Genomic DNA, 12,853 nt, shown 5'->3' with positions numbered 1-12,853 from the left:
CCTGTCCTTGATTCCCCATCTCCCCCAGAGCCTGGCACCTAGTGGTTGTGCAGTAAACATTGGCTGGATGAATGAATAAGTGAATGATGTGTCTGAGTTCCTCACACTAAAATAGCAGTGCAATAGGAAGGAATTCGATGCTGTGAGCCTCCAGAACCGCCAAAATTATACCCTTGAGGCCGTGCTGGCGGGGCTTCTCTTTTTGTTGTTGTTAAATCAGGTATTTAATAATTTAAAAGGCCAACCTTTCCACGGTTTGGGCTCAGCAGAGCGGACATTGAGCCTGCCCCCAGGGGCTGACATCTCTCCTGGCTAGGCTGCTCTGAGTTGCCTTGGCTGTGCCCAACCCCCACGCACCCTCCCCAGGCTTCCTCTGCAACTGTCAGGCCAGCCAGCTCCTGCACCGAAACGCCCGAAGCCTGTGGTCACAAACTGTTCACTAGGGACAACAACAAGGGTACACCCTCCTTCCCTCTTCTCCCCCTTTCTCTTTTCTTCCACTCTTCTGTCTTCCGCTCCTCCCCCATTCTTTGTGCTATCCCAGCTTCTCTCTCTCCAGCATCTTGTTCAAGGCCCCCAGCCATAACTGTGCAGGTTACCAGAATCTGGTTTACAGAGGTGCCAAGAGGTACCTCTCCTGAACTGGTGCGGCGAGAAGCCTGGTTAGGGCTGATGCTGATTTCGAGTAGGGATGTCTGTCAGCTTCTCAGGTCTGAAGAGGGAGAACCTCTGCCTGGTATGCTGGGGGTGAGAGAGGCAGCATAATGCAATGGACGGCCCCCAACCCAAACCTCCTGTATGCCTAAACTTGTGCGGATCATACATTCCAACTTGCCTTGTTCACCATTCTTCTCTGCCTACCAGGAGCTTCTTCAGGGCAGGCAGTTGGTTTGCTTTTATGTATTATCAGGCCTAGCATGAGCCTCCACCAACAGGAGCTGAGTAAATGTGCACTCAATACAGTACAGCTCTGGAATACCTACCATGTAGCGGGCGCTAGGCCTTCGGGATATAGAAGTGAACCAGATAGACAGACTTTGCTTGCAGGAGAGACAGGCTTTCAACTCCTATGAATGTGAAGCAAGACCTAAATGAGAAATGTATACGCAGGGGGTGGGGCACACAAGGGGAGGCCTAAGCCCGGCAAGGGGTTGGCAAAAGCTTTCTGGACAAATAGGAGTTAGGTGGAGGGGGTGGGGTGGAGTGGAAGGGCCAGAGAGACCATTCTAGGCAGGGAATGTTCGTTGGATGGGTAGACGGGTGAACCTGGCGTTGAAATCTGAGTTTACTGGTACAAAGGGACAGAGCATTCTGCCAGGCACAGGAAAACAGGTGGCTGAATTAGGCATGCCTAGCCACTGGGCATAGAATGTGGTAGTAGAAGTAATCTCTTCATTGCCCCAGTCCATGGACCCATGTTGCCCAAAGGCTACACTCTGACCGCCAATGTTCCTAGGAAAGGGATGAAATAGGTACCTCAGCCTCCTCTACCAGGGATCAGGGGACCCTGGGATTAAGAAATCCCCTCAGCCCTATGTCACATTGCACACTGACACTGTCACCCCGGGCACCTCACCCAAGGCTCTTCTCCCCACTCAGATGAGCGGGAAGTGGTTCAGAAGAAGACCTTCACAAAATGGGTGAACTCAAACCTGGCTCGTGTGCCCTGTCGCATCACTGACCTCTACAAGGATCTGCGGGATGGACGGATGCTCATCAAGCTCCTGGAGGTGCTGTCTGGAGAGATGCTGGTAAAGCCCCTTTCTGTGTCGTGGCCTCTTTCCCTGCACCGTGTGGTTGTGCCATGTCCCCTCTTCAGGAAAGACATGGTCTGTGGGTATCTCCAATTCTCATGGCCTTCCAAGGTTTCTCCTTATTCTTTTGGGAGGTTTCATTGCTTACTGATATGAGATGTCCATGTGGCTTCCTGAGTTCTCTGACCTCTACTCAGAATTCATTGCCTAATGGCCACTCCTACCTCTTCATGCTTCTCCCAGAAGCCATGCAGAGCTCTTGACTTTGTCCACGTGGGGCCTGGGCATCTGTCGCTGGCCTGCAGTGGACCTACCATCTGTTGCCTCATGCAGGCTAAGATGGGTTATTACCCAGTTGGAGAAATTTGCATCCTTCTTGGAACCCAGAGGAAAGCATGGAAGATATTTTCCTGTGTGTTCTGTCACTCTTACAAGTGGAAATTTATTACATGTCCTCTCAGTTGTAACCCACCTGGCAGTAATGTTGTCTCTGAGGGAGAACCAGATGAAGGTTTGTGTTTTGTTCAGTGACTTCCATTATGACCTTGGGCCTATTAGTCAGGATCTTCTTTGCCTTGTTTCCCCCATGGATAAAATGATACCTGTGCCTGATGAAGCACTAAGATCCTTGGGGTTTGAATGAAAAGGTACCACATTCTTCTGTTGCCTTTTCAACTCCAGGCTGCTGCCTTTTACACTGTATTGAAAGCCCACTAGAAAGAGTTACCACTGGGAACCCTTCACATGATGTGGCTACTCCTCAGGGGTGGTCCCCTTAAGTTTTGGCTGGGGCCATTCAGGGATGGAGGAGGAGGCTGGATGCTGGAATAGACCCTGTTATATCAATCACCAAACAGAAAGCCACTCTTATCACCAACCAACAGTAAATAGTTCTTAGAAATGTGCCTGGCACATAGTAAGTGCTCAATTAACTATCTGTTGTGTTACTGCTCTTGAATGTCATTTATTACATACTCAGAAGGCTTTGTTCAGACCCTGGAACTGTACCGACACAGCCAAATTGCAGAGCTCTGGATGCTCAAGGAAAGGGGAGCTTCTGAACTTTGCTGAAAGGATGGGGTTGAAAAATGGCAAGCAGTGAGCATGAGGGTTGGAGTTTGGCCAGGAGGGTGGAGGGTGGATGCTGATGGCAGGAACTGGTCTAGGCTGCAACCACCTCTGGGGGTGACCGTGAGGTCCCTCTGTGCCCATGGGGCCAATGCTGTCCTTCAGCCAAAGCCCACAAAGGGGAAGATGCGCATCCACTGCCTGGAGAATGTGGACAAAGCCCTGCAGTTCCTCAAGGAGCAGCGTGTGCACCTGGAAAACATGGGCTCCCATGACATCGTGGATGGCAACCACCGCCTGGTCCTGGGCCTCATCTGGACCATCATCCTTCGCTTCCAGGTGGGTGCCAAGGGGGCAGAGGGAGTGGAGGGAGCCTTAAGGGGCCAGATAGGGCTTAGGAATCTTATAAAATGGTGAATGAAGTACGAGTATGCACATTCTGGGAGGCTAGAAACCTGTCTTGTGGGACAACGTTTATAGGAAGAAGGGACCGTCCTCTACATTGCCTGGTCACTGAAGCTCAAGGTGAGCTGTTCAGTCAACAGTGTAGTCTTTTGAGGGAGAAGATGGAAACTAGTAGCTGGGCAGAGATCTGACCACAAGATCTGCTTTTGTCCCCTTCCCCCCACATGTGTAACTTTTTGGTTTTTCTTAAATAGTTTGATTCACAAGTTGCAAAAACAATACAGAAGATCTATTTTATGTTTTTCAATCAGAAACTTTTCTCTTCCCACCCTGAAATTCAAGGTTCATTATCTGTAAGGAAGTTGAGAAAGTGCAAGGGAAGGAAAGCAGGGCCTTCCACATGCTGGCTTGGGGACAGAAAGAATCTAGTCCTGAGGCAGGGAAGGCAGGGAGGAAGAAGACAGCACACAATTCCCAGACTGAAGAGCTCATCCAAGGGGTCTTGGATATCCCACTTCACTCTCTGTCGGTGCTTATAGTTAAGCAGTAATAATGGCAGAATTGGGGAGAATGAAAGGTAAGAGGAGCTACTAATCAAACATACAGTCCCTTTCAATATTCATGTTGTTCCTTGTAGGGCACTGTTACTCAGAGGAGGATTTGGGGTATCTTGTTTATTCTCAGTACCCCATTAGTCATCAGGTTAGAGCTGTCTCCTCCAACATGAGGAAGCCATCCCCGTCCTGTGCAGCTGACTAAGGCAGAGAAATGGGCCACTGGGATGCAGGGCCTTAAGCTGTGGTGTTGCTGCAGGGCTGACAATGCAGATGGGTGGCTAAGAAGGAAGAAAGAGGGAGGGAGAGAAGGAAGGCACAGAGCCAGATGCAAATCTAATTCCTCCCTCTCTTGTTCCTGCACCCCTAGATTCAGGACATTGTTGTCCAAACAATGGAAGGTCGTGAGACACGCTCGGCCAAGGATGCATTGCTATTATGGTGTCAGATGAAGACAGCAGGGTATGCCCTGGGAATCAGTTCATTACTACATTCCCCACCACGCCCTTACTTCCCCCAAGTACTGCCATACCCAGGGAACACCCATATCATCACCCAGAACTGTAGCAGCATTGGGGTAACTGACGCAAAATTTATCCTGACCTGACTCTTAGAGGCTTGAAATTCAGCATTCCTTTCCAGAGTTGCCTGGGCTGCACTCTGTCTGGGGTCTGTTGGGTGTGTGAGTCTCTTGGGCCCCCCTTACGGAGGAGCCTCTTCTTGTGACTTAACTGCTGTCTGTTGTTGAAGGGGCTCAAGAAGGGATGGATACATTTCTGTCTTGTGTATTAGTTTCTCGGTGTAGACACTTTTTGAGACCCCCCCAAAGAATCAATTTCTTAGGTCTTATTGTTTCTTTTGGATGCAGCTACCCCCAGGTCAATGTAACCAACTTCACCTCCAGCTGGAAGGATGGCCTGGCCTTTAACGCTCTGATACACAAACATCGGTAAGGGTGAGGAGAGGGCTGTGGAAATGACACTGAACACCTGGGCTGTTTGGATACATTTTACTCAACGTGTAGGTTCCTGTTCAAGCTTCCCTGGAATGTTCTCTCCACTAGGCCTTCTCTCACCCTCAGCATCCCTGCCTCCCTGAAATTCAGTCATGCCCACTGCCCCCTCCCCTTGTACTAGTGTTCACAGCTGGCCCCCTCCTGCTCCTGTCTCCTTTGACTTCTGCCCAGCATCCTTGCTTTGTGCTGGGGCAGCTCTCTTGGTGGGGGATGCCATGGCCACTCCCCTTTTAACAGCCTGGCCTTGTCCCCAGGCCTGACCTGATCGACTTTGATAAGCTGAAGGACTCCAATGCACGACACAACCTTGAGCATGCGTTTGATGTGGCTGAGCGTCAGCTGGGCATCATCCCGCTCCTCGACCCTGAAGGTGAGCTACACCTGCTCCAGTCCTCCGCTGCAGTGATGGGAGCCAGTTCTCAGGCTGGAGGGAGCCCCAAACTGGCAGGGCACCTGGAGGAGTCTAGGCCTGGTGCTGGGCCAGGCATGGACACAGCGAGGGGACAGTGGCTGGGCCAGGGCTCTGCTCCGGGCCTGCTCTTCAGATCCAAGGTGGTTCCCCACATTTGCCTGGCCCAACTGGGGGCCCACTTGTAGTCTTTGGATCCTTCTTTTTACTTCTTTCATCATTTGTGGTCCTAATATGGATTTGATCCTCTCGCTAAAATTGCAAACACTTATTCTTTCATTCTCACCCCTCTGTTTGTCACTTGGGTCCTGTAGTTGAATTTTATGCTATAGGAACAGGGAGATAAGCCCTCTGAGCCTGACATTTCCAGCATCCATTTGGGTTCTGAGAGCACACCCTTTCCTCTTGCAGATGTCTTCACAGAAAACCCTGATGAAAAGTCCATTATTACCTATGTGGTGGCATTTTACCACTATTTCTCCAAGATGAAGGTGCTGGCAGTGGAGGGCAAGCGTGTCGGCAAGGTACAAAGCCGTTTCATAACCAGAGTGTCCCCCGTTTCCCTGTTTGTCACACCGAGATGCTTCTTTTCTACTCTAAGAGCTTTGTGTATAGGCCCTGGCTGCAGTGGGGGGGTTATAGATCACTCCCCACCAACTTCCTCTGAAGCCAAACATTGCCAAGTTAATGGCTCCCAAGCTGAATTCCAAAGCAATTTGATGGTCTGTCCTGAAAGATGTCCTAGCCTGCAGCTCTGAGCCCATCTTCCACCGGCACCCCCAGATCTCATGAACATTTCCACAGGAACACGATGGGCTTTTATTTATTAGTTTATTGTGGTTCTGGGCCTCTTAGCTCCTGTGGTGTATCAGGATCCCATCACACTGTATGGACCCTCATGCCAGACTCCTTTCCCCTGCTGGTCCACAGCTCCCCAAGGGCAGAGACCATTTCTCATTCTTCTTGTGTGTCTGGCATTTAGCGAAGACAGTGCCTCTAGAAACCCTGGACTCCTAATAATGCATTTTAAAATAAACGAGACCTTGGTCTTTCTGGTAGCTGCTGTCCTGGCACAGCAGGCTTTACTAGTGTTTTACAGGGTCAGGGGTAGGGCAGAGCTGCCCCTGAGCCCTAGCACAGCTAGCTTCCTACTAATGTTTCCAGTCTACTTTCAGTCCATTCCTCCTGCCTTAGCAGTGCTGTTGGGCTCAGGGAACAAACCCAACGTGGAACATTCCAGTTTTGGAGAGGAGGACCACCTTCACTGTGGTCCCCATTGGTGGCCTCATTGATGTCATTGTCCTTCTGATAAGGATAAGTAATAAAGTGGTTCCCTAGGTAATTGACCATGCCATTGAGACTGAGAAGATGATTGAAAAGTACAGTGGGCTGGCCTCTGACCTGCTCACCTGGATTGAGCAGACCATCACTGTCCTGAACAGCCGCAAGTTTGCCAACTCCCTGACAGGCGTCCAGCAACAACTCCAGGCCTTCAGCACCTACCGCACCGTGGAGAAGCCACCCAAGTAAGGGCCTTGGCACTTGGAGGGTGGGCATCAGTGCTAAGAAACTGCCAAGGTAGAGCCAGTCTCTGAGCCTTGAGAAGTGTATCCAGGAGGTATATCCTAGAAACTAGAGAGCTTCACATCTGTCATCTACTTCATCCCCACCCTGCCTCCCTGCTCCCAAGCCATCAGCCTGTAGGAAATGGGCACTGATGAGTAACCCTTAACTCATAGCCAAAGAAAGTACTTTCCCAGATCCCTGAAGGGGAGCAGGAGTGAAATCTCAGACTTCTGAGTCTCTTCAAAGAACCTGTGCTGGAATGTTCCTCTCCTCTGTGCACTGAGCCATGCTTTTGCTATCTGCTAATGACCTCTATATTCTCAGCCCCAGAGCTCTCTGTGTGGGGTCCTGTTGGTCGTCAGGTACATCCTGTTTCTCATCTGTCACTGCTCATCAACACAGCATTTAGCCTGCCTCTTGAGACCCCTGCTTCACCCCAGTGTGTGCAGGGCCTGTGCACATGTGTGCATACATAGGCACAAACAGAACCATATGTGCACATACAGACACACCCATAAAAACATGCGTGCAGGTACGCACAGACACGGGGACGTTCCATCTCACCTGCTGTTCGCTGGTCCAGCTCTTCTGAAACATTTCTAGCTCACTGGTGGTGCCCTCTGCCTCGTTCCTCCCCCTCACCTCCCACACTCTTCATTCATGACTCTCAAACAGAGAAAGATGAGACTTGGAGTCTAGAATGTACTGTAAACAAGCATCTGGTTTCTGGCCTGACACTAACCCACTTTTAAAGTCCTAAATCCAATACGGATAACATCCCCTGTGCATCTACCAGACAGTGCACCACAGGGGTGCTGTCTCTTGGCTGAGCAGATGGTGCTCTGGGCTATAGCCCTCTTGAAGTGACTGAGTGGTCAGCTCTGTCAGGCTTGCCTCAGGGTAGGGACCTTGTTTATAGCCAGTCTTCGACTGCTACGTGGAAGATGCAGAAGTAGGTAGATACTTGTGTACATACGGAAATGTAAAAGTACCCAGTTACCTTGAGCTTAGACCTTCGGTTCCAGACATTCGCCCCGCTGTCAGTTCTCATCTCCTATACCTATTACCACCCTGGAGCCCAGTCTTTCCTCCCCACTCAGATGCATCTGGCCTTTAGGACTTGTCCAGAGGGCTGGTTCATTAGTACTCAAGTGAAAGTTGCTCTCAGTACAATATGTTCTTACATGGATAATGAGGCTTCTAAGGTTTATTTGGCTCACTCAGTAAAAAGCTGACTAAAGAGCTAGTCAGAAGCCTTCATCATTTCAGAACAGGGAAGAGTTTTTTTGTGTCAATTGGTAAAGCTTGGTATCTGCAGGAATTATTGGAATACTCCAGTTAGCCATTCCCCTGTAGAAGCAAATGATAAGCAAACACTGTGGTGGCTGTTGTGTTTTTTCTGGTTTGTGTTATAAAGACTCAACCCCAAGCAGATCACGGTTGGTGAGTATGATAGATTTCTTAACAGGTAAGTAAACCTACACATCCTCTTTACTTTTTGTTTTTAAGGAAAACATGCTTTGCTATCCCAGCTCCAAGATGCCAGTGTTCCATTTTGACTTCAGCAAAAAATATGGGGACCTCGACACTAATTTCCCTACCTCTGTTTTCTCAACAGGTTTCAGGAGAAGGGTAATTTGGAAGTCCTACTGTTTACCATCCAGTCCCGGATGAGAGCCAACAATCAGAAAGTGTATACACCTCACGATGGGAAACTAGTGTCTGACATCAACCGGGTATGGCGGTGTTTTCGTTACACATTGCCAGTGGGTTGACTGAGTTTCTGATAAGGGCACAGGGAATGGTTACTGGGCAGGATTAAACCAAGCCACCTTCTGTAGTGTTATTAACTGCACATGCTGGCTGTTTGGGAATGCTCTCTGAACCTCGTTCTGAGAGGTCCGACTCCACTCACTGTCCATTAATTCAGCCCCCTGTTCAGATGCCCAGAGTCCATTCTTGGAGCCAGTTTTATAGCTTAGTTACTCTGACTATGGGATGAATATGAACTAATTAGAAGGGAAATGCTTTCTGGTACTTCAGAGGTTTGGAGGCTTAGCATCACTTGGACATCCTAACAGAATGAAAGTAGCCATTTAGTCAGTGAGAATTTACTGAGCACCCACAGAGGCGAGTAACATTATGTTAGGCCAAGAGTCTAAGGCAGGTTTAGTGGAGGAAGGAACTGCGAGGTCAGGACCAGTGCTCCCCAAGTCTTTGGTAGCCAAAAGATGGACTGAACTTTAATCTAGGCTCTGCTTAGATTCCTGCAATCACTCCGTGTCGGGTGAAAGAGACAGAACCCTCAAACCTAGGTGTTCCCCTATGCCCCAAGAGTTCTCCTGTGTCCCTCACACAGGCCTGGGAAAGCCTGGAGGAAGCTGAGTATCGGCGGGAGCTGGCCCTGAGGGAGGAGCTCATTCGGCAGGAGAAGCTGGAGCAGCTGGCCCGACGCTTTGACAGAAAGGCCGCCATGAGAGAGACGTGGCTCAATGAAAACCAGCGCCTCGTGGCTCAGGTAGTGGGGGACACACTGGGGATGGCAGGAGGCAGAAGCTTTCCAGAGCCCCAGCGGTGAGCTGGGCTGGAGCCCCAGCTGGCCTCTCAGTGGCAGTGGGATAAGCCCCTCCACAGGCCTTGCGGCCCTGCTCCCCATGACTGGGTAAATCGGCATTCACGTTTGAGGAAGAACTCTCTGTGGAAGCTGACCTCTGGGATCATGTCATATTTCACTAGCCAAAAATTGACCCCAGGGCTGATTCTCCATAAGAGCATCTGTTCCTTTCCATTTAGAGCTTGGACTCAAATGTCCAGGAAGGGGAAAGCCAGCATTCTGAGAGAATTGGAGAGTGTGCGTGCACCCTAGATAGCATGGGAGTGAGCCATCTGTTTACAGCTGCATGGCTTCCAAGTGAGAATAGAAGCAGCCCCTTCCTGCCCAGAATTGGGCAGGTCCATTCAAGGCAGGGCAGTGAGTGCCAGCAGGCTGCAAAAGGGCTTGGTCAGTCACTTAGACACGGCATACCCACGTGTATGGCACAGTGGATAAAATTATGAGCTTCTTTTAAAGGCTCTTGTAAGACATTTAGTCTTTGGAACTTGGCTTTGATAAGATAGGCTGAGAAAAACAGCAGAATGCACCCCTCGGACGGGCTTTCCCATCCAGCAGTTGTTCTGAAGGGACCCGCCATTTCTCTGTGCTTGGGGACTGGCCAAGGGGAGCCTGACTGAGCCACCTGCTTTCCTCCGCACGGGACAGGACAACTTTGGGTATGACCTGGCAGCCGTGGAGGCCGCCAAGAAGAAGCATGAAGCCATCGAGACCGACACAGCTGCTTACGAGGAGCGGGTGAGGGCCCTGGAGGACCTGGCCCAGGAGCTAGAGAAGGAGAATTACCATGACCAGAAGCGCATCACTGCCCGCAAGGACAACATCCTGCGCCTGTGGAACTATCTGCAGGAGCTGCTGAGGGCCCGGCGCCAGCGACTGGAGACAACCCTGGCCCTGCAGAAGCTCTTCCAGGACATGCTGCACAGCATTGACTGGATGGATGAGATCAAGGTGAGCCCCGGAGGCTGCCCACCCCCCACCGCCTCCCACCCCTCCCCACCAGCCCTACCTCAGCACTGGCCCTTCAGTTAGCTGTGCTTCCTTAGATGCCTCCCAGCCGAACATGCCTCTGGCCCAAAATGGAGAAACTGAGGCAGTATGGTGTCTGGCTGCATCCACCTATCAACTGCTTGTCTCCCTCTGCTCCAGACAAGTCACCAACCCAGGTCCACTGTATTTCGGGTGATCAAAACATCTTGGGTTTATGGTAGCACAGGTGCCAACCTACAGGACCTAGAAGTGATAGACATGAATCAGGAGCTTGGAGAATCCGGCCCCAACTAATCCCAGTTTGAGTCTGGTTAGAATCCAGACTTCCCAGCATAGGAGCAACCAAGAAGTCTGACTCTCCTCTCCCTCCACTGCAGTGGGTCTCGCTGAGGATGCACATCAGACCAACCATGGAGCTTTCTAAAAATACACATGCCCAGGCCCCAAACCTTGAGACAGATGCAGGAGATCAAGTGTGGGGCTTGAGCTTCTGAAAACCGTTCCATGCATGATTCTGAAAGGCACTCCCACTAGGAAGTCCTCTATAGCTTCCATGCTGAGCAGCAAGCATCTTCCAGCTGCATCTGACTCCCAGGCCCCCATACCATGGATGCTTCCTTTGGAGGGGTCTCTTCTCCTAGCAGGTATGTGACTTCACCTCTCCTTTTCCCCTCTACCCGGTCTGTCCTCTTTGCCAGGCTCACCTCTTGTCTGCTGAGTTTGGGAAGCATTTGTTGGAGGTCGAGGACTTGCTACAGAAGCACAAGTTGATGGAAGCTGACATCGCCATCCAAGGGGACAAAGTGAAGGCCATCACTGCGGCCACCCTGCAGTTCACTGAGGGGAAAGGTGAGGCCACGGATGTCTCCCTGTTGAGATCTCTGAAGCCAGAGCCCTATGCTCTGGCCCAGCGTTCTAGCACCTCAACTTGGATAAATCCTCCAGCTTTAGAATTCTGCTTCTTTCATCAACTAAGGTGCAAAGGAGAAGCTTGAAGGAGAGCAAAATTCTCCAGATAGCAGGCAACTGCTTCAGTAATCTAGAATCAGAAGGTGTTCCTAAGCACCAGTAAGGCATCATCTGCCTTCCATTCACTCTGCTAGTTCAAGATACAGCAGAGACCATTTAGAATTATAGCTTTGGGTCTTAAAGATCCTGATGCCTCCTTGAAGAATCATCTTGAAATCTGTGCCTGGGCCTTTTAAAAAAGAATTTCGTGTTACGCGTTTCTACCAAGAGCCGACCCACCTTATTCCTGAATTGTTAATGGGAACTAATTATAAAGAACTTGGCCTGTCCTCTGAGCAACTGGGAACTCTGTGTCCACTTCCAAAGCCCCAGTGAGATGGCAGGTTCTAGATTGTGTGGTTCTAGCCTGGCAACTGATCCAAGGCTTGCCCACAAACAAAACCCTTACCTCTTTTGCCTTCCCTTCTTTCATTCCTCCCAGGATACCAGCCTTGCGACCCCCAGGTTATCCAGGACCGTATCAGCCACCTGGAGCAGTGCTTTGAGGAGCTGAGCAACATGGCAGCTGGACGGAAGGCCCAGTTGGAGCAGTCCAAACGGCTCTGGAAGTTCTTCTGGGAGATGGACGAGGCCGAGAGCTGGATCAAGGAGAAGGAGCAGATCTACTCTTCCCTGGACTATGGCAAAGACCTGACGAGTGTGCTCATCCTTCAGCGCAAGCACAAGGCCTTTGAGGATGAGCTCCGAGGGCTGGACACCCACCTGGAGCAGATCTTCCAGGAGGCAGAGGGCATGGTCGCACGTAAGCAATTTGGGCACCCACAGATTGAGGCCCGAATCAAGGAGGTGTCTGCACAGTGGGACCAGCTGAAGGAGCTGGCTGCATTTCGCAAGAAGAACCTCCAGGATGCTGAGAACTTCTTCCAGTTCCAGGGTGATGCTGACGACCTAAAGGCCTGGCTGCAAGATGCCCACCGGCTGCTCTCAGGTGAAGACGTGGGACAGGATGAGGGGGCCACACGGGCCCTGGGGAAGAAGCATAAGGACTTCCTGGAGGAGCTGGAGGAGAGCCGCGGGGTGATGGAACATCTGGAACAGCAGGCCCAGGACTTCCCCCAAGAGTTTCGGGATTCCCCAGATGTGACCAACCGGCTGCAGGCCCTTCGGGAGCTCTACCAGCAGGTGGTGGCCCAGGCAGACCTGCGTCGGCAGAGGCTGCAGGATGCCCTGGACCTGTATACGGTGTTTGGGGAGACAGATGCCTGTGAGCTGTGGATGGGTGAGAAGGAAAAGTGGCTGGCCCAGATGGAAATCCCAGACACACTGGAGGACCTGGAGGTCGCACAGCACAGGTCAGAGCCTGGCTTTCTCTCCCTCAGGTCCCCGCACTATGGCCCTGCACTGTAGGAACAACCTCTAGATCAGGAGAGCTGTCTCTGAGAGGGGACGGGATACCCTTAATTGCTCAGGCCATGCACCAGAGTCATGGGTTTTAATCAGGCTCTGTGGCTT

General features: G+C 51.1%; 1 protein-coding gene across 2 annotated transcripts in view; it reads left to right on the top strand.

Annotated features, from left to right (window-relative positions):
- The window catches only part of SPTB (spectrin beta, erythrocytic), a 128,325-nt gene that overhangs the window by 76,204 nt on the left and 39,268 nt on the right, over window positions 1–12,853 (top strand). For both annotated transcript variants that reach the window (XM_023255769.2, XR_002743150.2), the window contains exons 3-14: window positions 1,600–1,751; window positions 2,988–3,161; window positions 4,152–4,243; window positions 4,650–4,730; window positions 5,051–5,166; window positions 5,617–5,729; window positions 6,544–6,731; window positions 8,390–8,507; window positions 9,131–9,289; window positions 10,031–10,333; window positions 11,071–11,221; window positions 11,823–12,693. In XM_023255769.2, coding sequence (XP_023111537.1) covers window positions 1,600–1,751; window positions 2,988–3,161; window positions 4,152–4,243; window positions 4,650–4,730; window positions 5,051–5,166; window positions 5,617–5,729; window positions 6,544–6,731; window positions 8,390–8,507; window positions 9,131–9,289; window positions 10,031–10,333; window positions 11,071–11,221; window positions 11,823–12,693 — 2,518 coding nt within the window. The remainder of the gene's footprint in view (window positions 1–1,599; window positions 1,752–2,987; window positions 3,162–4,151; window positions 4,244–4,649; window positions 4,731–5,050; window positions 5,167–5,616; window positions 5,730–6,543; window positions 6,732–8,389; window positions 8,508–9,130; window positions 9,290–10,030; window positions 10,334–11,070; window positions 11,222–11,822; window positions 12,694–12,853) is intronic.

This window comes from Felis catus, chromosome B3 (genome assembly GCF_018350175.1).
Source record: "Felis catus isolate Fca126 chromosome B3, F.catus_Fca126_mat1.0, whole genome shotgun sequence".
Lineage (NCBI taxonomy): Eukaryota > Metazoa > Chordata > Mammalia > Carnivora > Felidae > Felis > Felis catus.
This window is presented reverse-complemented; position numbering and strand designations above follow the sequence as displayed.